This window comes from Drosophila takahashii, chromosome 3R (assembly GCF_030179915.1).
Source record: "Drosophila takahashii strain IR98-3 E-12201 chromosome 3R, DtakHiC1v2, whole genome shotgun sequence".
Lineage (NCBI taxonomy): Eukaryota > Metazoa > Arthropoda > Insecta > Diptera > Drosophilidae > Drosophila > Drosophila takahashii.
Window position 1 is genome coordinate 30,643,157 of NC_091681.1, and position 20,838 is coordinate 30,663,994.

The 20,838-nt window shown below is 37.5% G+C and overlaps 1 protein-coding gene and 1 long non-coding RNA gene across 3 annotated transcripts in view; one reads left to right on the forward strand and one right to left on the reverse strand.

The window, feature by feature from the left end:
- Positions 1-20,838, forward strand: part of LOC138913393 (uncharacterized) — a 63,447-nt gene that overhangs the window by 40,340 nt on the left and 2,269 nt on the right. The gene's annotated exons all lie outside the window — the stretch shown is intronic.
- The window catches only part of heca (hdc homolog, cell cycle regulator), an 87,910-nt gene that overhangs the window by 30,702 nt on the left and 36,370 nt on the right, over positions 1-20,838 (reverse strand). Inside the window, exon 3 of one of the 2 annotated variants that reach the window (XM_044395538.2) lies at positions 7,988-8,083. The exons of the other annotated variant lie outside the window; for it this stretch is intronic. Within the exon in view, the coding sequence (XP_044251473.2) occupies positions 8,033-8,083 (51 nt within the window). The 3' untranslated portion in view covers positions 7,988-8,032. Of the gene's footprint in view, positions 1-7,987; positions 8,084-20,838 lie in introns of those variants that run through there. 2 annotated transcript variants of the gene reach the window in all.

Consider the following 20,838-nt stretch of genomic DNA (forward strand, 5'->3'; position numbering starts at 1 on the left):
TTTTTCGCAGATTCGATTGTTGTTTTTGTTGTTTTTTATGTGCAACATGCCGGTACAATTTGTAATTAGCCGCTAGTTGCTTGACTTTTAATGTATTTAATGCTTAATGCCCCCCGTGTTCACATTAATTTGCATTGTTTTCCTTTTTTAATCTATTTATCTGCTTTTAATTCCTCTTTTTATATTTCGCACAACGGATGTTTGGCATCGTTTTTCTCAAATGTGTAAGAGAAAGAGAGGAAGAGAGTTGATTGAATGGAAAGATCTGGCACACTAACAAAAAAAATAATTGTAAATTCGAATTCGATAAAATGTTCCGAAAAAAACAAACACACCGCTGGTCATGCAAATAGTTTTTCCAAACTCAATAGGTTAAATTCCAGTTTAATCGAGTTTAAATTGTTAACACCACCTAAGTTGATTAATGAATTGCCCGCTCAATTAATTATTCTATTAAGCGCTTTGTAATGAAGTCATCAACCAATCATTGGATAATTAAGACATTATTAAGTAAATAAATTAATTTGAAATGCTGAATCACAGGCTTTGTTTTGGTTATTTTTTATCGTGACTATAGCTACTGTAGTAGCGAAAAATTAAAAAAAAAAATTTCTTTTGTTCTTATTTGTTTGTTAGACAAACATACAAGTTCGCAAGACTAAACCCTGTCAAGCTTATTTTCATAACCTCATATAGTCTCAGGATCTGCGAATATACAATTTTATTAATACTCGTATATTTTGGTTTCAAAATATATTTTAGTTTATCGAAACGATTTCCCATGTTTATTTTCTTATTCCCAAATCATATTTATCTGACCTGCACTATATTCTCAAGATCTACGAGATAGCTGAGATCAGCGATCATCGTTTTCAGTTGAGTGAATACTGCACTTCGGATGCTGACGATGATGAAGTTTTCGCTATCTGATCTGCTGCCTTGGCCAAGAGTCAATAGCACAAACTATCGCAAAGATCGGAGAGATCGGAATATATATATATATTTTCTCGCTCTTCCATACATATTTGTTTTTTTACAGATATACACAGGTATGTAACCTCCACCGTTCGCCCAGTTCAGTCCATTTCATTGAATTGGAGCGATGAACTCGGTCGTTTTGCTTTTGCGAGCGAACGGGAAATGCAAAAACGCAACGAAAACTACTACAATTTCAGTTCGGTCAATTGTTTAACGATGCCACATACACTACATAAGTGAATTTCACGATATTAGTCCAAAGCAATTATGCTAAGATCTTTACGACACAATTACACCAAAACTAGGAAGATGCATTGTCGAAGGTGGCAACAAAAAATATAAGCCGGCAGTCATAATTATTGTTATTGTTTGATTTTTTAATGCCCAAAAAACATTAGCCACTGGGGTTCCGAAAACTTATGCACATGCATATTATGAAAACTGCATAAAAACCGAAACGAAGTGGAATTTTGTCGCTCCCCCAATCCCTCAATGAAAAACACCCACGCCCCTGGCAGGCGGGAAACTTGAGGTTTTTATGTGCCCCAGACAAGGTTTATGGTTTTTTTTTGGTACCCAACCCCCCCCCCCCCACACACACAACAAATACATGAGAAAAGCGCATAAGTCACGTCCTGGGACAACATAACATTGCTATATAGCTATATAGTATCCACAGATCCGATCCGCATATGAACAATCGCAAATGGCATCCGTCCGCGATTATTTATTGCCACTATTTCAAATTACACAAAGTACTGCGCACTGCTCAAACATATGTGCGCCTAGTGATATGTGCCCCACTGTACAAAAATATCATATAATAAGCAGCAAGCACATATATTTGAGTCCGAACAACCTTCAGGGTTTGCGGACTGCCCCCCTTATCGAACACAAACTTTGTTGCCGCCGCCGCTTCGTTGTTCCATTTACTGTTTTTGTTTTTGCGGGTATACCCGGTATTTTTAGGGGGTATATTGGGTACATTTGCTAAATAAAATGCTTTAAACATTTATTTGGTAGGGGGTTCCGTATCTAATTTTGGGATGTGCCTTCATTAGTAATTTATCTAGGAGTTTATGAAATATTAGACCATTTTAAAGATTTTTAAAACCAAGATCAGGAAAGTTAGTTGCTAACTAAAAGAAGTTATCAGAATTGATATTCACTTAGAGTTATAGGGTATTTTCTTAGTCTCCCTATTTTACACCAGACAAAACCAAGACCAGACTCTCGAGTCCGGCCACAGTCTCTGATTTACTTGAGCTTAAAAAAGCAATTTACTCGCATTTTTATTACTTATGGTAAATATTGTTTGGGATTTTATGGCACTCGCATCCTTGAGCAGCTCAAGTTTTAGCTGATTGAACCTTATCGGTCCGAACAGCAAATAAGTAGGGGAAGATTGGGGTGGGAGGGGGTAAGGTAGTGCCATCAACAAGTAGAAATAGCTGCGAAATCCCCCCAAGGAATTTGCGGTTCGCTGCAAATTGGGTCGTACAGCTCATCAAGAGAGAAGGAGAGGGAGAGTGATTTCCACCGTGTATATAATAAATTAAACAATGCCATGACGCAATTTGGCTCAATCTCCCTCTATTTTCGTCTGAATTTTTATGCAAATTGAATTGTTAAAACAATAAACACAAAAAACAACTGCAAATAACATGGCTCTCTGATCATTTGCATCTCAATTGAAAATTTCGTGTTAGTTTTTTTTCAGATAGAATCGGACGGGATTTAATGCACTTCCCTAATGCGAAGTTTTCATGCCAAAACAAAGGAAAAATATATAAAATGTATAGCGAGGAATTACAAAACTAAGGAAAAATTTGTAATACAAACTATTATTTTATTTTAGCTTTAGGCTTTTCTAAGTATTAATCTTTATTGACTATTAAACTCACGTTTTACATTGATTTAATTAAATAAATTCGCCTTTTAAATCGTTAATCATTTCTGATTGTCTCAACTTAAATTTTCAATCTTCTCAGGGCAACGGAATCACATTTTGTACATTAAGAAAAATATTCGCCTTTTCCATCTGCGGCACCCTGCTTATTGGGTTAATGTCTCATTGTCTCCGTGCCTGCAGACGATTCAATTTCAGCGATAAATAAAATAAAATTATAACAGATACCAGACAAAGCTGTGCGACCTTAAGGTGCCTTAACTTTTTCGGAGGGGCAAAGGCAAGAAGACATATGTGTTCTGTCTCTGGTGACCAGGGCAATTGCTTGATTTATATTCCGGCAGATACAACACGACGACGAAAGAATAAATACGCTGAAATGAGTTACAGCCCATGTAAAATAAGGGAAAAAGATACAAGAACGCGATCTTCTCACTGAAGATAGCAGAAAATTAGCCGGAAAAAAGCGACGTGCCTACACGTGTGTGTTCGATGACCCAAATGCGATTAAGAGCCCTAAAAAACAAAAAAGTCCGTCAACTAACTAACTAATATCCCAAGTTGGGCCCTTCTATGTTGATTCTATCGGTTGGCGCGGATTTCTTATAAATTTCGAAATTAATTATGTCACATTATGTAATCTGATCAGCTTCGTTGCGGTTGCCGCCGAATGCCTGGGTTGTCAACGCATCCCAAAACTCTCGACCCTTTTCACAAAAAAAACTGGAAGGGGTGGCAGACAGATCAATGAACAATGGGAAATGCGAACTGGGATCCGACCAAAAAAAAAAGAAACCAAGCCGAAAATAAAAACAACAGCGGCACGAATTCCAGTTCTTCAGGTAGGACACACAGAAGGCAGAAGATTCCGATTCCGCCTCTTCAGATATTTTATCTTCGAAGGTGAGCGCTCTCTGCACTGGGAAAATATCAATTAATCATACAGAAAATTTAATTAAATTATAGATAAGGGGTTGGTGGGAACTAATGTTGAGGTAAAGTATTTAAATTTATTTTTTTAAGGTTTATAAAGTAAAATCATATATGAATACTAGTTGTTTTAAATATTTTTTAACATTTTTTTTTTCAAGAACCCTTTTTTTTTGCAGTGTTTTTTTGCCTTTGGTTTGCACTTGGAATCGGATTCGGATTCAGATTCAGCTACAGCTTTAGCTCTACAATCAGGATTTGGCTTTTGTCTTTGCTCTTTTCATTCATCGAGAAGAGAAGCCTACCGAATACCGCGTCCCGAATCGGGGGAAATTTAAGATGACAAACCGAACGAATTCGGGGCAGGTAACGAGGGCCATATAATTTGAGTTTGAATTACGATACCCGGCAGATATTCGATGTGGTTATCAGTATAAATGGCCAATGGGATCAGTTGAGATCGGTAAACTCGGTTTTTGGGGGCGTGCATTGTCAATGAGGTGGAGAAATCTCGGCAAAAAGGGGATAATTAAAGGTAATATCATATATTGTGTTCGAAGCAAGTTTATTGCTGAAATTCGAGATGGAGAAAACTCGGCTTGAGGAAGTGAAAAACATAAAGAAAATTATCCAGCCCATCCCCAGAAAGAGCTCGGCTAGAACCATTCAAAGGGATTAGGCATCGTTAAGGACATTAAAAAAATATATTATTCGAATTTATGGATGTAGTAATAACTTCCCCTATAAAAATAAAAAAATTGGGGAAGGGAAGGAGGGGATATAAAATAATTTCCTTGGGTATCTACAGCTTTTGTCTCTTCTTCCAGTTGGCTGGCATTTCTAGTGGAAATAACTCACGCTTCTTTGAATTTAATCCCCATCTAATGTTCTCTAAACCCAAATTATGAGCCCTGCAGAAAACCCTTTCACTTTAACCCCTTCTTTTAAGCCATTGATAAATCAAATTTCCATATCCGAAAAAGGTAAACGAAATGCGAAAAAGAGCTTAAAATTAATTGAAATTGTATCTTTTTTTTGTGTGGTTTGAAAAGCATAAAAATAAAACTGCATAATTGGGGGAAAAATTCACTTTAAGCCAGCGTAATTTGTGCATTATTTAAGTGGCAAGAGATTTTATGGCGACTCCCTGCCTGGGCGAAATAATTCGCTTTTAATTGCATTTTTAGCGCTTCACAGTTGAAAACTACACATTTTCAATGGCCAAAATGGTTAAAGCAAGTCTGCTTGTTTGGCTTTCGCGTTCGCTGAGCAGACTTTGTCTGGCCAATTTAAATCCATTTTGCATTTGCATAAAGCTTAAAAGGACGGGAAGAGGAATTGGGGAAAGCTTGGCCATTTTTACTTATTTTGACTGCAAATATGCAGAAAAGGGAAAAAGTAAAAGGAGTAAGGGATCCCCAAGGAAGCAGACCAAGTTGAAATGTTGTCGTTTGTGTCATTTGCATCAGAGCTTCAGCAGCACACAAAATGCACTTTATCAACTACTTGCAATCTTGCAGAAGGATGTCCTGGCTTCTTGCTCCTTTTTCCTGCTCCTCTTGGTGTTCCTCCTCGAAAAGACCGCAAAAGTAAAAGAAAAATGGGCAAAAATATGATTATTTACGGCAATTTATTAGCCGCAATTTAAATTCATAATTTCAAGGAAGTTTCCATTTCCCAGCAAGTGGCCAGTGGATTGCAGTTGAGAAAAAATAAATAAAAATAAAAGAGACTAGCCTTTTGAGAAAGAAAAATAAAATAAAATAACAAACTCAAAAAGGATGAGGTTTGTGTTATGGTAGACGGCTAATCCCAGAACGACGTCTGTCTGGTCTGCAAAATGCAGCTTAGTTCTCATAATTGGCAGCCTCGAAAAAGCTCGATATTTGCATTCCATTTGTGTATGGAAAATATATAGAAAATGGTTGGCAGACGACGTCTGGAATGTGCAGCAATTAGGGAAACTACTTGCAACACTTGCACACAGCCACTCGTGCGGCAATTAAAAACGAGTTGCCAGCAATTCAAACGTAACAAATTAAAGCAGACGCAGACAGGATCATCGCAAAAGGACGAATGCAACGAATGCATGTGCAACCACACAAAAGGGGTGGCAACCCCTAACAAAAAAAAAGGTTGCAATGAGGGAAAGAATTTCGAAAAATTATAATCTCTGTTGTAGAATTTTTACTCGTTAAGTAAACAACATAAATATGCAAAGTACAAGGTTTCTCAATCGGAAACATTTATCTTTTCCATAAATATATTGTTCTAACAGAAACTTTTTGAATAATAAAATAAATTTCAATAATTTATTTTTAAATATCAAATACCTCCTGAAAAACCGAACATAAATGACGCGTTTTTCCTTAGTCTCAATTATTTCTTCCTGACATTATAAAATTGGTTCTTTTTTTAACAGTAATTTTGCAAAACAATTACCACAATGGGTTAAGGCAGGAAAAGACTTATGTAATTCCCTTTGTCTGAAGCCTTTTGTTCCTTTCGATTTGATGATCTTGCCTTGTTTGTTCGGTTTTTTTCTGTCCAACCAGATCCTGACTTCTTGAATGATAGGAATAGGATAGGAGATATAGAAAAATATACCCCTTGAGCAGGCTGAACCTGCGCAGTTTGGAATTGCGTCGTCAGCTTAACAAAAAGGATTCCCCCGGGTTCATTGAATGCGCAGTTTGTTAGATTGACAGGCATTCCGATTTCCTCGAAAAAAATGGACGAAGGTGTTTGAAAAGTGCGTAGTTCTGCCGCAGGCATCAAAGTGACAGCTTTATAAAGGACTCGACACCGCAGATAAGCCCAAGGACGAAAACAATACGAATTGAGACGCAAATGGGTAACGACACTAAGCAGTTGGATTAGAAATGTTGGAGGGGACACAAAGGAAACAGGTAAGGGAGTCAAAACGAGTGGTTTGTTCACCTTTTCAGCTCCAGCGAACTGCGCAAACAAACAGCAGCGGCAATAAAAGCATACAAATTTAGCCATTGTTGGCCATCGCAGCTAATAAAATTTGCCCCGCCAAACATAAACCAGCAGCAAAAACAGAAGCTGCATATAAAAAGTTGAATGGTAGACAGGGAAAGATGGTTAAATAGGGGTGTACCCTATATAAAGTTATGTACTGGAGTTGTTAGTAAGTTTTAGAAAATTTAGTATTTCAAATTAGTCTATCTCCTTGGTAAATGAGGATAATACAAAACATAATTAAAATTGACAAAAAAAAAGTATGTGAAAATATTTTTAAAATATTTTATTCATTTTTAGAAAATATAAATATTTTAAATTTATCATCCTACTGATCTGGATATTTAATTAAATATACTATCGAATCAATATTGTGAAAACATCGAAATTATCGATACTTTTAATGATCTACTTCAAACTTTAACGGAAATAACAGAAATTCTCAGGCTGACAATGAAAATATATAAATCAAATATATAAAAACACAACTACCCATCTCGAAACCTCGAAAGGGTATAGAAAACCCGCAGGACAGACAACACGTCGTATGAGCGATGAGCAGAGGTACAAACTAGAAGAAACTGCTGGCTGGCTGGCTGACTGGCTTGGATAGCTGGCAACTAATAAACTTTTTGCCATTCCCTCTGGCCAAGTTGTTGGCCAACTTAATGCAGCGGAACTTCGCCTCGGCCATTTCGCCGTGTTTTACAACTCTTTCAGTGCAGCAAAAAGGCAGCAAAAACAGTGTGCAACGTGCCACATTCGCCATGTGCAGCGTGTTTATTAAGCGCATTTATGCGTTGTAAATAAAAAGCCAAAATTACGCGCTCAGGAAATTGCATTTCGCATCGCGAAAGAAGGCTCTTAGGGGGCCACTAGGGGGTTAAAGGGAGAGTGACACAATTTGGTCCATAAAAGTTTTGAATGCCCCAGACGTGCGCAGACCTTCCGAAAAGGTGTGCTTAACTCTGGGGAACTCTTACTAATTTTATATCGCAATGCATAAAAGAAATGCTTTAACTTTGAGTGACGCATTTCGCAGGCAATAATTTGTGGGCTTTAAAAAATAAACTATAAAACTAATCGGATTTTCGGATAATAAATAATGCATCCGTTGAGAATTAGGCAAATAACTATTATTAAATTGTGATTTATGCCCTATTCGAGATACGAAAAAAAAGAGGTCTTCACTCCAAGATTTATTTAACAGCTAGAAATTTACAGACCAACTCACCCGAGATTACCATTATCATTCGGTAGAGACAAAAAGCGTAAACTCACCTGGAAAGAGAAAGAAAACATATGAAATTAATATCAATTAAATGGGATTTGCTTGTTTTGTTTGGGCGAGAGCAAAATTAAAATTTAATTACACTTGCGTCCAGACGAAGGCCACAAAAGGTCGGCGAGAAAATAAATGAATAAGAACTAAAGCTCAGTGAAAGTTTTTCCAGGCTGTGCCAGGGACTTTCCCCCGCTCCCATTTTTCCTTAACTAACATAAACTCCTCTCCTTTTGCTATTAAATTTTTTGCCCTGGCCATTCATTCTGGTCCGTTCAGATCCCAGTTTCGCTTCCCTGGAGAAGCACAGAGCACCTGCAGCTGCTGCTGGCAAGGATTCCGATTCTTTGTCTGGGCGAGCGTCATAAATATCACATTTGTGGCAGACACATATCCACACACCCACCACAGTTGCATATAAAAACCCGTGTATGTTCGGGGATATGGCTGAAAACTTATTTGGCATTGTGTTGCATACAGCACGGCGCATTTGCCGCATTTTATGAGGTGCAAATAAAAAGTTTGCTATAAAAATAGCTATAGACATGTGAACACAACTCACTGGAAAAGAAAATTACACAGGGAAAATAGAAACTCGAAACTAGTTTTAGTTTTTTATTTGCAAAAATAAATATATCATCAGGTGGTCCCGAGATTTAGAACACTGTAGTCGAATCGAATGATTTAAAGAATTGTGATTCGAATCTAGGGATTCCAAATTCTGTAATTTGAAATATGATTAAAAATTTAGTGATTTTAATTTTTAATTCTTATTAATTTGTAATGTCTCTAAATCAAAATATCCTCCTGCCTAGATTTTATATAATATCAACTCAAAATATTAATATCCAATTTTAATCATATTTTCTCTCTGTGTAAGCTCCTCTGGTCGGGACAGCAAACTAAGTAGAAAAATGCATGTCTGGCACTCTGGAGTGTGTCTAACAAGCAATCGGAAACACGCCAAAAGAAGTTAAATCCCCGACCTCTAAAGAAGTTCCCTTCCTCGCCTCACTTTTGCCCCGTCATTTCCGCGCTAGCTTAAAGGTTCTTCTCCTTAGAAGAGCTTTAATTAATTTGAGTGAAAAACGCACGTCAGGCACAGGTGCAATTTATATATATTTTGCCCACTCTTTTCAGTCCTCCCCCCATCGAAAGCAGTGCTTGAAACAATAATCCTTGACAGAGGAGCAGCAAGCACATTTATTATTGAACTATTTATACCAGGGCCAAGTCAAGTGGAGTCGCTTTCTACGTGCCGTGCGAACTAAAAAGCCAGCAGACAGGAAAATAAATCGGAGGGGGAACCACTCTTATATGTCAACGACATTCGCCCACCGTTTCGTTTCTTCTAGAACCGAAATTGAAATTGATTTGCAAGTTGATCTCCGGCATATTAAATAAAAATCGAAGTCGAGTGAGTGGCTTAAAACGAATGCACACCACATGTTCTCCAAATAATTGGAGGGGAAAAAGAGGTAAATCCCCGAGTTTAATTGCCAAAGTAAACAGAATGTAATTAGGGGAACAAAGTTGGTCTGCGGAGTTGGGCAAATCGAATTAGTTTCGTTTACATTGGGGATTAGTTGTATTTAGTAGGGAGCAGAGCAGCAGGTGCCACATAAATGATTCTCCGCCAACGGAAGTGGACTTCAAGAACTTACTTCAAAATCGAATTTTCCTGCAAGTCTTTTATCAGCAAAAGGTCAGACTTTTTCGGGTGTGTGGCACTACTACAAATTTCTTATGCACACAAAACTAAAGAGGAGTGTTGGGGGCACTGGGGAAAGGTAAGCACTTGGCGAGTCTATGGCCCAGACACTTGAGTCGGGTCGAGCGGCTATAAAGGTGACAATAACTTAACGAGCAATGAACTCGGTTTGTTGTAGCTGCCTGTTCTTGATGAGCTTGTTGTAGTTGTACACAGAAACCAATTCTGAGGTTTATTAGAAGTGTTATTATAGAAAATGTATAGAATTTCGGTTTTGGTTTTTAGATTTTTATATCAAAACATTTTGCCATACGACTAATCCTTCAGAAAGACAACGCATTAATTTTATAACTTTGGAGATCGATTTTATGAATTTACAATTTCCAGAAATTTAAAAACACTACTTTATTTTTCAGTGCATCTGTTTTTGTTACCACTTCTGTGACCGGCGACGATGTTGCAAGGAAGTGCCACTAAATTGTGGCAGATAACAACTAAGAGGTATGGGCAAAAACATGGAGAACAGCATGTGGTCAAAAGTCCGGGTCTTCCCCCAGTTTTTGCCCTTAAAGTTCCAGCCTGTTGTTCACTGTTACCCTTCCCTTTTTTCTGTCGCTGGTTATCTTTGAAGGCAACGACGAAACTCTTCAATAGGTAAAACCTCGAAAAAAAAAGACGAGGAGAAAGAAAACATTTTTATATGCTTGCTCGAACACAACAGTGCGTATGATGAATGGCAGTTGAACTACCGAAGGAGCTGCTCCTCCACAGCTGCTCCTTCTCATTTTCCCCGATTTCATTCCGTTTGTTGATTTGCACGTGTGAACTGAGGAACAGGAGACAACGAACCCGAAAAGCGAAGAAATGAGCTGCTGAAATGGCAATTTAAGTGACTGTCGACTTGAAGTGAAGATATAGGGGGTTCGGAGGGAAGTGAAGGGAACTGTTTGCCAGATGCCAGGATAAAAGCTCAAAGGCAAACACATTCCCATCCAAAAGAACCAAACATACAAAATATTTAAACACAAAAGGAGCAGCCCAGGCAGCAGATGAACAACAATAATAAGGGGTTATCATTCAAGTCGAAGGTAAAGTACTCTTATTGGTAAAATATTTCAATTTATTGTTGATACAATTGATTTAAGTTATGAAAGTGGGCCATACTTTAGGAAAAGAAGTTATCCCTAATTTTTAAATCCTATCTAAAGGTGTCTAAAAGTATGCTACAATATGTTTTTTATTGCATACTTTTAGACGCATTTTTACGTGATTTTAAAACTCTATGTCCATATTCAGCACACCTCATAAAATTAAATGATATGCATCATAAATTTCCCAACTACAGGGTATAAAAACCACGCCACAAACACAATTTCCATCAATAAGAAACACGAGATTGGAGCAGAAACAGAAGAAATCTCCTGGTTCACAGTCCAACGCCTCTTCCCCAATCATTTAAGATTCCTTACCAGCTCATTCCCCATTCATTCGTTCATTCATTCAGTCATTCATGATGGATGCACTTTCAGGTGAGAGGCACAAGCTGCAAATGCATCAAAGTGGAAGACGTCGCTCAAGTGGAAGCTCAGCGGAAAGAAAAACTCGTGGAAAACCCGTGCCGGAGGAAAAAGTCATTAAAATCGCATAAAAGTGGGCCCAGGAAGAGGTCCAACATGATGTTGAGGCCTTGACATGGTCGGTCACTGGCCAGAATGATTAATTGTTCTCGCCAACCACCTTCTTTTTTTTAAGTGTGCGCGGTATCAAAAAGTCATCAAATCCTCACCTCAATTTATATTAATGACAAAAATGTTTGACAAAATCATTAAATGCTCACACAAAAAGGCATAAATAATTATATAAACACCCCGAAAAAGGAATATTAAAATAATAAAGAAAACGTTCCGAATGCTTTTTTAATAACTTTTGTGACCGCGAAATAAATGATTCAGACTGGAAATGTGAACTGCTCCCAAGCGTTCATTAATTTAAAAATTTTAGCGGAGAAGGGGGGAAAACTCATTGTTTTTTTTCTGGTTATGTGAAAAATCATTTACGCTTTTTCCCAAAGTTTTTTTCTTTTTAAACCGCAATGGCAATCCCCGACTGACGTGAACATGAACCATTAATCATCGCCAAATGTAAGCGGCACAGAAAAACAACAGCGAAACTTGTCACAAAAACTGTGTTTTCGGTGGGGGTAAATAACACATTTATATGCATTACTCCATCTTCAAATAATAACTCTTACTTTCCTTCTGAATGTCAGGCAATTAAATGACTCCCTCGTATGAGTCACCCACTCTGTTTTACTTGCAATTTTTCATTAAGCGAAATTAAACTGCAGACAGCGGAGTGCAAATAAAACGCAAACATTGAAAAATGAAAAGTCAAACAGAAAAAAGCACAGAATTGCCAACCAGCCAAGAGGAAAAAAATAAAAAAGAGGAGCAAAAACTTGACATTAATCATTACAAGCGCAGACAAAGAGCAAACTCGGCAAAGAAATGGGGAAAAAAGATTGTCGCGTGTGTAGTTTTATTTTTCCTCCTTTTTTATTGCAAACCATATGGTAACAGTCGATGGGAAAATGGGGAAAAACCAATGATTTGCTGTTACCACACCAGAAATTGAAGAGCCCTTAATAAACACAAAATAATATTTATCCTAAAAGGAAATAATCTGGAATTTTTAAAATATAATAACAAGAAACAATCATGTTTAACATTTTAAGTCTTATTTATTAATGCATTTATAATGCTAAATAAAGCATATAATTAATCCGAAATGACAACACTTAAAATGTTTTTAAATTCGAAAAAAATAAATGTTTAATGCATGAGGCCATTAGGAAGCCTTATAAAAATATTAATTAATTCAATAATTTATTGAATATTAACTTGCAAATTTCTGACAAACCAAAATTTGACTTTGCAATTTATAAAATACCCCGGAGATACCGCAAAAAGCCTGAATTTGCAACTCTTTCACAGCGATTAAAATGTTTTTATTGAACATTCCTGAAAGCGAAAGATTTCTGAGATTCCTAGACGTAATTTTGGCCCTCTTTCCACCACACTGCCAAAAAGTGTTATTCATGGGCCGAAAGTCGAAACTCATTGGGAATTCACGCCGGTGATGTTAAGCGCAGCAATTCCAACGCCATAAAGTATGCCATAAAAAGCCAAGTATTTCAAAAATAGACAAGGATAGGCCCAAAAGGACCAAAAACGAGCGCCCCGCAAGGCGGCACGCCATTAGTCGCCACATTAGTCACGGGGGATTTTCGGAGGCTCCTCCATACAGACGAGGAAACTTTCTCAATTTTCCAAGTTGGGAAAAGCCCAGCGGTTGTCTCTACACGGCTGCAAAGGACATTAAACCCGAGTCGGAGGAGGGGGAAAATCAACGAGAGAGCGAGCGAGGTTCCCACGCAGGCGCCATAGGCGTCATCCAAAACATCGAGGCTCCTCCATTCGGGAGCTTTTCCCGGCGAGAGAAAAGCCGGCCGGCTTCGGGTTTTCCTCTCATGGCCATGGCCGTGACAATGGCCCTGGCATTGAAGTGCCATCGCCTTCCCACTTTTACTCCCCCCTTAAGGCCCCTTTTTGCCATCGAAATGCTTGTCCTTGCACTTGCCCTTGCGTAGGCGCAAAATAAGAGGAGCCCCTAAGCCCAAATGAAAACCCCTCCTTTTCCCACAACTTTTTCTTTTCATGCTCAACCTCAGGCTGATTTTGAGGGAAAAAGGAAGCAGCAGTGGGAAAAAAAAGAAGGAGATTTTATCAAAAGTTTTTATGAGGAGAAAAATATATTTTTTTAATTAGAAAAATTGTGTTCATTTTTGAAAATGGTATAAAATAAAAAAAAAAATTTGAATTCCTAAATCTAAAAAAATTACAAAATCAGGAGATAAAAAATAAAATTCGTTAAGAATTATTTATTTTACAGTTCTTAATATAATATTCAAAAACAACTTGTTTAAATTCTCTATTTTTCCAATCCCTATTTATCTGATGGATCTTTTATATTTATAATCTACAATTTTTCTTTCTGTGTAAGAGCCTCCTTGTGAATGTTAATAAACCGTGGCTACACACTTGAGGGCGTGCGCAGGCCTACACCCCGAAATTCCCCTCATTTCCTCTCGAGAACCCAAGCTTTGCCGGGTGCTTTGACCTTGTCCTTGCACCTATCTCCTCCGCCCCCTGTCACGCCCCCTTCCGCCTCCTGTGGGAGTTATTTGGCAAATGTGTGCGGCACGCAGACTTTCTGACCCCCGCCGAAAAACCAGACTGACGCATTTATATATTATTCAAGGCGAAGGTCGAATTCGAGAAGAGGGGAAAAGCTGCCTTCGGTATATATGCGTGGGAAAATTTGAGTTTTCAGGTTCATGAGGGGTTTTGGGGGGGTGACCAACTTTAAGTGGGATTTTTATGGCATTTCGCTGTAGACACAATTTAATATCAGAAGGGAGAATAAAAAGTAAATACGGTGCAAGGTGTCTGAACCGGCAGACAATAAATAGCCGGGGTCCTGGGCAATAAAAGTTGATATTCCTTTTTTGCCCTCCCATAACTGTAAATATTTGATATTTAAATTTCGGAATTTCGGTATAAAGTCAAAAGAAGCAGAAGCTTTGTCATAAAATTGATTGGTTGCTCTGGCTTTCTTCCATTTTTCAGGTTCAAAGCGCATTTTCAGCGGGTTTTTTCTGTTTTTTGTTTTTGTTTTTTTTTTAAGGCTGACAGGTGTTGGAGCTGTTCAACGAAGCGAAGGAGAAAAAAAGGAAAATATAAGATGAATAAAATAAAACAGCAGCAACAACAATTACTCAATTGAACGAGGTCAGTGGCTGGTCGAAAGCAAAAAAGATATAAAACAAAAAATATAAAAAGGAAAAGGGAAGTTAAAGTGGCCAGGGAAATGGAGTTGAGTTCAGGCTGCTGCCACTGCAGCTGCTGTTATTAAAAAGTTTTCGCCTAATTGGCAACTTTGTAGACAGACGAGTACCGAAAAACCGCCAAAAGAAGGATACCAAATTAAGCGAAAAAAAAAAAGAAAAAAAGTCAACTGCGAAAATTGCAAGAAATTCAAAGGTTGCACTGGATTTTTGTGATAAAAATATTTTAAAGCATTTTAAAATGTATATTCTTTAGAAATATATTTATCTGATGACTTGTTACAATTGAAAATAATTTTTAAAAAATTAAAAGACAATTACTAATAAAAATCTAATTTAAATAAAATTTTAAAAATTACAAGAAATTCCATTTCCTCAAATAACCACTTAAAAAGCATCAAAAAACCCTCAAAAAGAGGAAATTGAAACCAAAATACACCATCCTTAGCCAGATCCCTTCGATAATGGCCCACATAAAGTCAGCTTTTAGAATCGTTATGACTGCAACGGCAAAGTGTGCAGCAAATGTTGCAAGTTGGAGGGATAAAAAGAAAACATAGCAGAGTTGGGGCAGAAGACACAATGGCCAACTTGTTCTCTCTTTGATTTTATAGCCAGAAATTGGTAATTTCAACGCACATTGGATAAAAGCAGATGAGGCGAACGAGGATAATGACGTTGTTGTCCCTGTCGTGCTGCATGCGAATTGGCCATAAAAAGCATTTGGCCCGGCTCAGAGCAGCTCAGAAATATCGTTCGATTATTTGGCCATAAGCTAAAGCTAAAGCCAGTCAACGATCTTTGCTAACAAAGTTTTCGTCTTCGCACTAAGCAAGGGATTTTCCAAGGACCTTTGCCCAAAAGTTATAAGTACAAAAAATATATAACCCTGAATGGCAATGCAATTTAAGTACCTTAACAAAAGCATAATTAACATTTTCCATTTACTTTTGTTTATGCACAAACTGGCCTTGTTGTTTTTGTTTGTGGCTTTGTTGTTGTTGCTTGTCATATGTCAGCCCGAAAAACATTAAAATTTATTTTTGCATGCCCCTCGTCGTAGACAGCCGCAAAAAATTACTACTAAACAAATTAAGCAATTTATTTTCATTAACGCAAATAAAACTAAAGACTGCAGCCCTCAAGCGTAGCGTAGATATGTATATACGCATACGAAAATGATCAAGTCGAGGAAATTTTTAATTGAATTTCGCTCACATATGTTGACATTCCAGCGCATTTTCGCTAGCGTGAAAAACCAGCTAACAATTAAGAGCCTAATGTAACATAAATCAAAGTCAAGTGGGAAAATCGAAAACATGGGGCATTAAAACTAAAGACAAACTAAGGAGATTTATAGTGCTGACAAAAAAAAGAGGGTGATGTATGTAGGTGACTCGAGTTGAGGGTGGCTCTATAGGAATTATGTCATCGCTAGAGCTGAAATCGATTCAATTAAAATGTTTTTATTTTTCAGGGGATAGCAGAGGGGGATTTGAATCTGGGGCCTGCCATTCCGGGCGAATTACAATAATTTTCAATAAGCTCTCCTTCAGTTGCAGTTGCTGCTGCTTTTTCTCGACATCTCTCCTCCTCTTGACACTTGAAAACGCTCGACACAACGATGATAATGATGATTGCACTGGGTGATGATCGTCATTAGCATCGGGGCAATCGGACATTATGTCAGTCAGCCAGCTGTCATACAGACCCCAGAGCTCAATTGTCCGGGACTTGAAGGCAAACAATCCCCGAAATTCACTCCAAACAAATGAAATAAATAAAGGAAAAAATAACGTACATATAAATTACACTTCCAGACTGTAGACTGCACCTCATCCTCGTTTTTTTTTTTTGTATTTCATATATTCCCTCGACTCATTTTGGCCAATTTCTCCTCACCATCTCTCTCTCTTCGAGGCAAATGAAGCGTTAAAAAACAGAGGGGAAAAGAAGCTAAAAAAAAACAGCAAACAAAATTGCAACCCGTTGCGGTTCAGTGGCTCTTCAACCAGCAGCTGCAATTTCAACTGAAAACTGAAAATGCAACTGCAACACATCAACGATGAAAATAATTCCAGGCCGAGCCTTAAAAATTTCAATTAACTTTCCAGCGGGCAAAACAATGTCGAAGAAATGCGGAAAATTGCAAGGGAAAAAAGTGGTAAATATATAAAATATTTTACCGAATGCTGGGCAAAAAATAATAGCATAGACCTCAATGAAAAGGTAATTTAATTTGACTGAAAATCTCGGAATAATATTTCAATAAAATATTTTCCTTTTTCATTTAAATCTACAAACATAATTTATTTTCCATTATTCTTGATTTATGTGCAACTTTGTAGGAACATGAATTGCACTTTACCGATCTTGCTTTTTAAAAACAAGTACATTTAAGTGGAAGCTGGATTGAAATGTCAGCTAAACTGACCTTGTTGTTGCACTTTTAGCCATTTAAAAACCTTATACATTTTCGATTTTTATGTTCACAGAGGCCTCGAATCGGAGTCCGAAAATTCCAACACCTCCTCAAGTTAAGTAATAAATACACTGGAGAAATATTTGAATGTTTATTTTAAAATAAAACTCAATTAATTAACAGATATACAATTTTGTTTTGATAAAGGAAAGTAAATCGATAGTGTGAAATTTTATATAAATGAAATATTTTTAAAACCCTTAGTATTTCTTTCCTTTTCTGTGTAATTGTTATAAACAAAGCCAGGCTTTTGTTGCTATTTGCACAACTTTTCGTGTGTGTGTGCGATAAATCTAAATGAAATCATAAAAATTGAGACGAGACAACGTCGAAGTTTTGTGGGTGTGAGATTAACTCAAGCGGAGAATGAACATTAAAAAAAAATACAACAAAATTCAGTTTTTGTTGTTGCTGCTGGTTTTCTCACTCTGGTGTTATTGTTTTTATTGTTGCTCTTGTGGATTGTAAACAAATGCTTAATTGTCGAATGCAAATGACGCTGACATGTGTGCTTTTTTTGTTTTATTTTTTTTTTTTTTTCGTTTTTTGGAATGTGTGGGCAGCAGACTTTGAAGTGTTTTTGCCATTTTTTAGGTTAAATAAATGTGCGTTTGTGTGCGTGCTCGTTAACATCGCAAGTCAATGCATTTTAAATTTGTTTAATGCGCGCCTTTTTAGCATTTGCGGTTGTAATTAGCGCGACCAACGAGAGTTCACTGTGGAACGAGTCGGAATGAAATTGCTTTTAAAAAAATATAATATAAAAAAAAAAAAAATAAAAAGGGTTTCGAATATTATAGAAATTATTATAGAAATTTTAAATCAAAATATAAAAACTTATTATATTTTTAAAGTTTTTATATTTTTTCGAAGTATCTCGACCCATTTCCACTGTATTTCCAGCGTACACAAAGAGCTAATCGATGTGATAAAGTAAATATTCAATACGAGATGACGGGCAGGACAGACCGCGAGCCTTGATGTCTCCGTTGAGCTGTTCATCAGCCTCACCTTTTCCCCATAATCTACCTGGGTTGACATTTGGCATCCCTGTTTATGGAGGCAGAAAACCAAGGCAAGTTCAACAACATTTCAATGTCGGTCGCTGGGTCTTCAGACTCCGGACGTCTCTTCTGCGTGCGTCTTCTGTCTTCTGGGCCCCCCCTTTCGTTTCTGCCTCTCCTTCAATCATTCTCAAAGTCTGTCAGTACATGTCTTCGTCTCTGTCTGTCTGTCCAGTTGTCCTTGTGTCTCCTCTTTTTCTACAGAGGGACAAGGACGGCGCCGGCATTATCCTGTGCCTGTCTCAGCCAGGCGGCAAACTTAACGACGGGAAATGCCAAAATCACCTACACACAGAACCGCATAGCAGAAAGAGATGGGTAAGCTCGAGAGCGAAAGAGACATAACCGCAATAAGTTGATGAGGAAAATTGAAATTAAATTTCCCACACAAAATGCCATTCAAAACTGGCTACCGAAAAAGGACCATAAGCCGTTGGGTCAGTGAACTTTGTTTTGGGATAAGGGATAACTAAGCATAAACGTTCTCTAAAAAAAATAGAATCTTAAAAGGCTCGATTAATTTAACAGGCTCGATAAATTGTATACAAGTCTCGATAAATTTAATAACCTTTGGTTTTTCCAAGACTAACCCATTCCAATTTTATAAGACAAAAATTCTGCCGAATTAATCATTCAGTAATTTTTGCCCGCAGCACTACTGTATTGCCCCCAATTGTAGACATCTCTCTGCTTACTTATTAGAAATATGTTTTTGTCACTGCCTCGAAGGCATTTAATTAAGCATACCAAAACGACAAGGGGATAAGAAGCGAGAAAGAGGAAAAGTCGTACGCAGAACCCAATATGCAATATGCAGCAGCAAACAGCAGCCAAACATAATTATTCATTTTCATTGTGCACTTTGGAGGCACTTGAGCAAATTTTGTGCAATTTGCACCACGCAAAAGTGCAGAAATTGAAATAAATGGATGATAAGCAAAAGGGGGCAAAATGTGGGGGATAAATGAAGTGGAGTACTCAATGTTTGTCTGCTGCAGCAGCGAAATGCAAACAGCAGCAACAACAATTGCAACGGTGTCTGCAACATGTTGCCATGACAATGACTGTCGACGTTTGGCGCCGTCTGGCAAACATACAAACATTCAGCATACACACAGCCAGATCTATAAGTACACACAGAATCAGCTGAACGCAGACAGACACACCACAATGCATATCAAATGCTTAAATGACAACAGCAACATCTACTCAGCGACAGCAGCAACATCAACAATTGCACAGGGGAAAAATATGTTGAATATTTTATATTCATTTTTAGCTGATAGAAAATAATTAAATAGAATGGATGGAATTTAGTTAGAATTTAATTTTTAATTGGCGGTTAACTAAAAGTTAAACTTATAGTTTAATTTTTTAAATTTTATCGTTATCAATAACAGTAACTAGAATTAAAATATTTTGAAGTAAGAGTCACCTTTGATCATCAGTTTCCACGTTGCCACTCCTGATACTTTCCTTTCCGTGCAGTAGCAACATCAACGTGTGACAAAGAAACTTGTGAGGGAAATGCAGGGAAAAGTGTCAAAGGCAAATGGCAAGGGTATCCTATCCCTCCCCAAAAGACAGTTACAATAAATGTCATGTTTAAGGCAGTCAAGCGAGGCACATCACTCCTGAAGAAGAGCAGACGACGACCAACAAGCCAGCCAAACTCCATGAGCAACATCCGCGCACACAGCCAGCAATCCAACAATAGCAACAATGGCCAACAACTTTGGCAAACATGGCCCGAAGCAATTCCACTCGCACCTGAGTGGGCGTGTAGGTAGACATGTCTGAGTTGGAGAACTTTTGCATAAATTTACTGGCTTTAATAAAAATTTAATTCCAAGCGGAATTTGCACATTGCAACGACGCGATATGCTACATATGCCACATTTTTTTGCTGCACTCCTTTTTGACTGCATAAATTTCGGGCCTGTCCAGCAGTAGTAGTGGCGCCCATCAACTGTGAATTTTTGTCGCCGCTGCCATTCCGCTGGAATTCGGCTCAAAATTCGCTGACACTGGCAAAGAACTGAAAACGGAAAACTCTTGGCGCACTGAATGTGCAGCCATCAATCTGGGAAAGTGTCGCCACTCCGGAGAACACTAAAAAACTATTTGAGAAATTATAAGAGGAAGCCAAGGCCTAAATACCCTTTAAAAAAATTATTCTTTGAAAATTAATTTTAAATATATTTTTCCTAATTTTTGGAGAATTTAAAAAATTTATCTTTCAATCCACCAAACTCCTTCATATTTTGTTATATTTTATAATAAAATCTTGGTAAGATTTTCTTTTAAAATCTATAATAAGCCAAGCCAAATTTATCAATTCTTCAATTTCCACCACTTTTTTCCAAGGGTATCAATAAACTAAGAATTCCACACCAATGAGTGGCTGTCGTTTCCCTTCAACTTCTGAGTTTGACAACAGCTCGGGAAAATTTCCGCCAGCAAGAAGCAAAAAGGAAATACCCTGATGTATGGTGTCAGTTTGAAATAAGAGGGCAAAATGAAATAAAAAAAAAAATAGAAAATGATCGCAAACAGCTAGCGAACATTTATTTATTTCTATTCAAATTTGA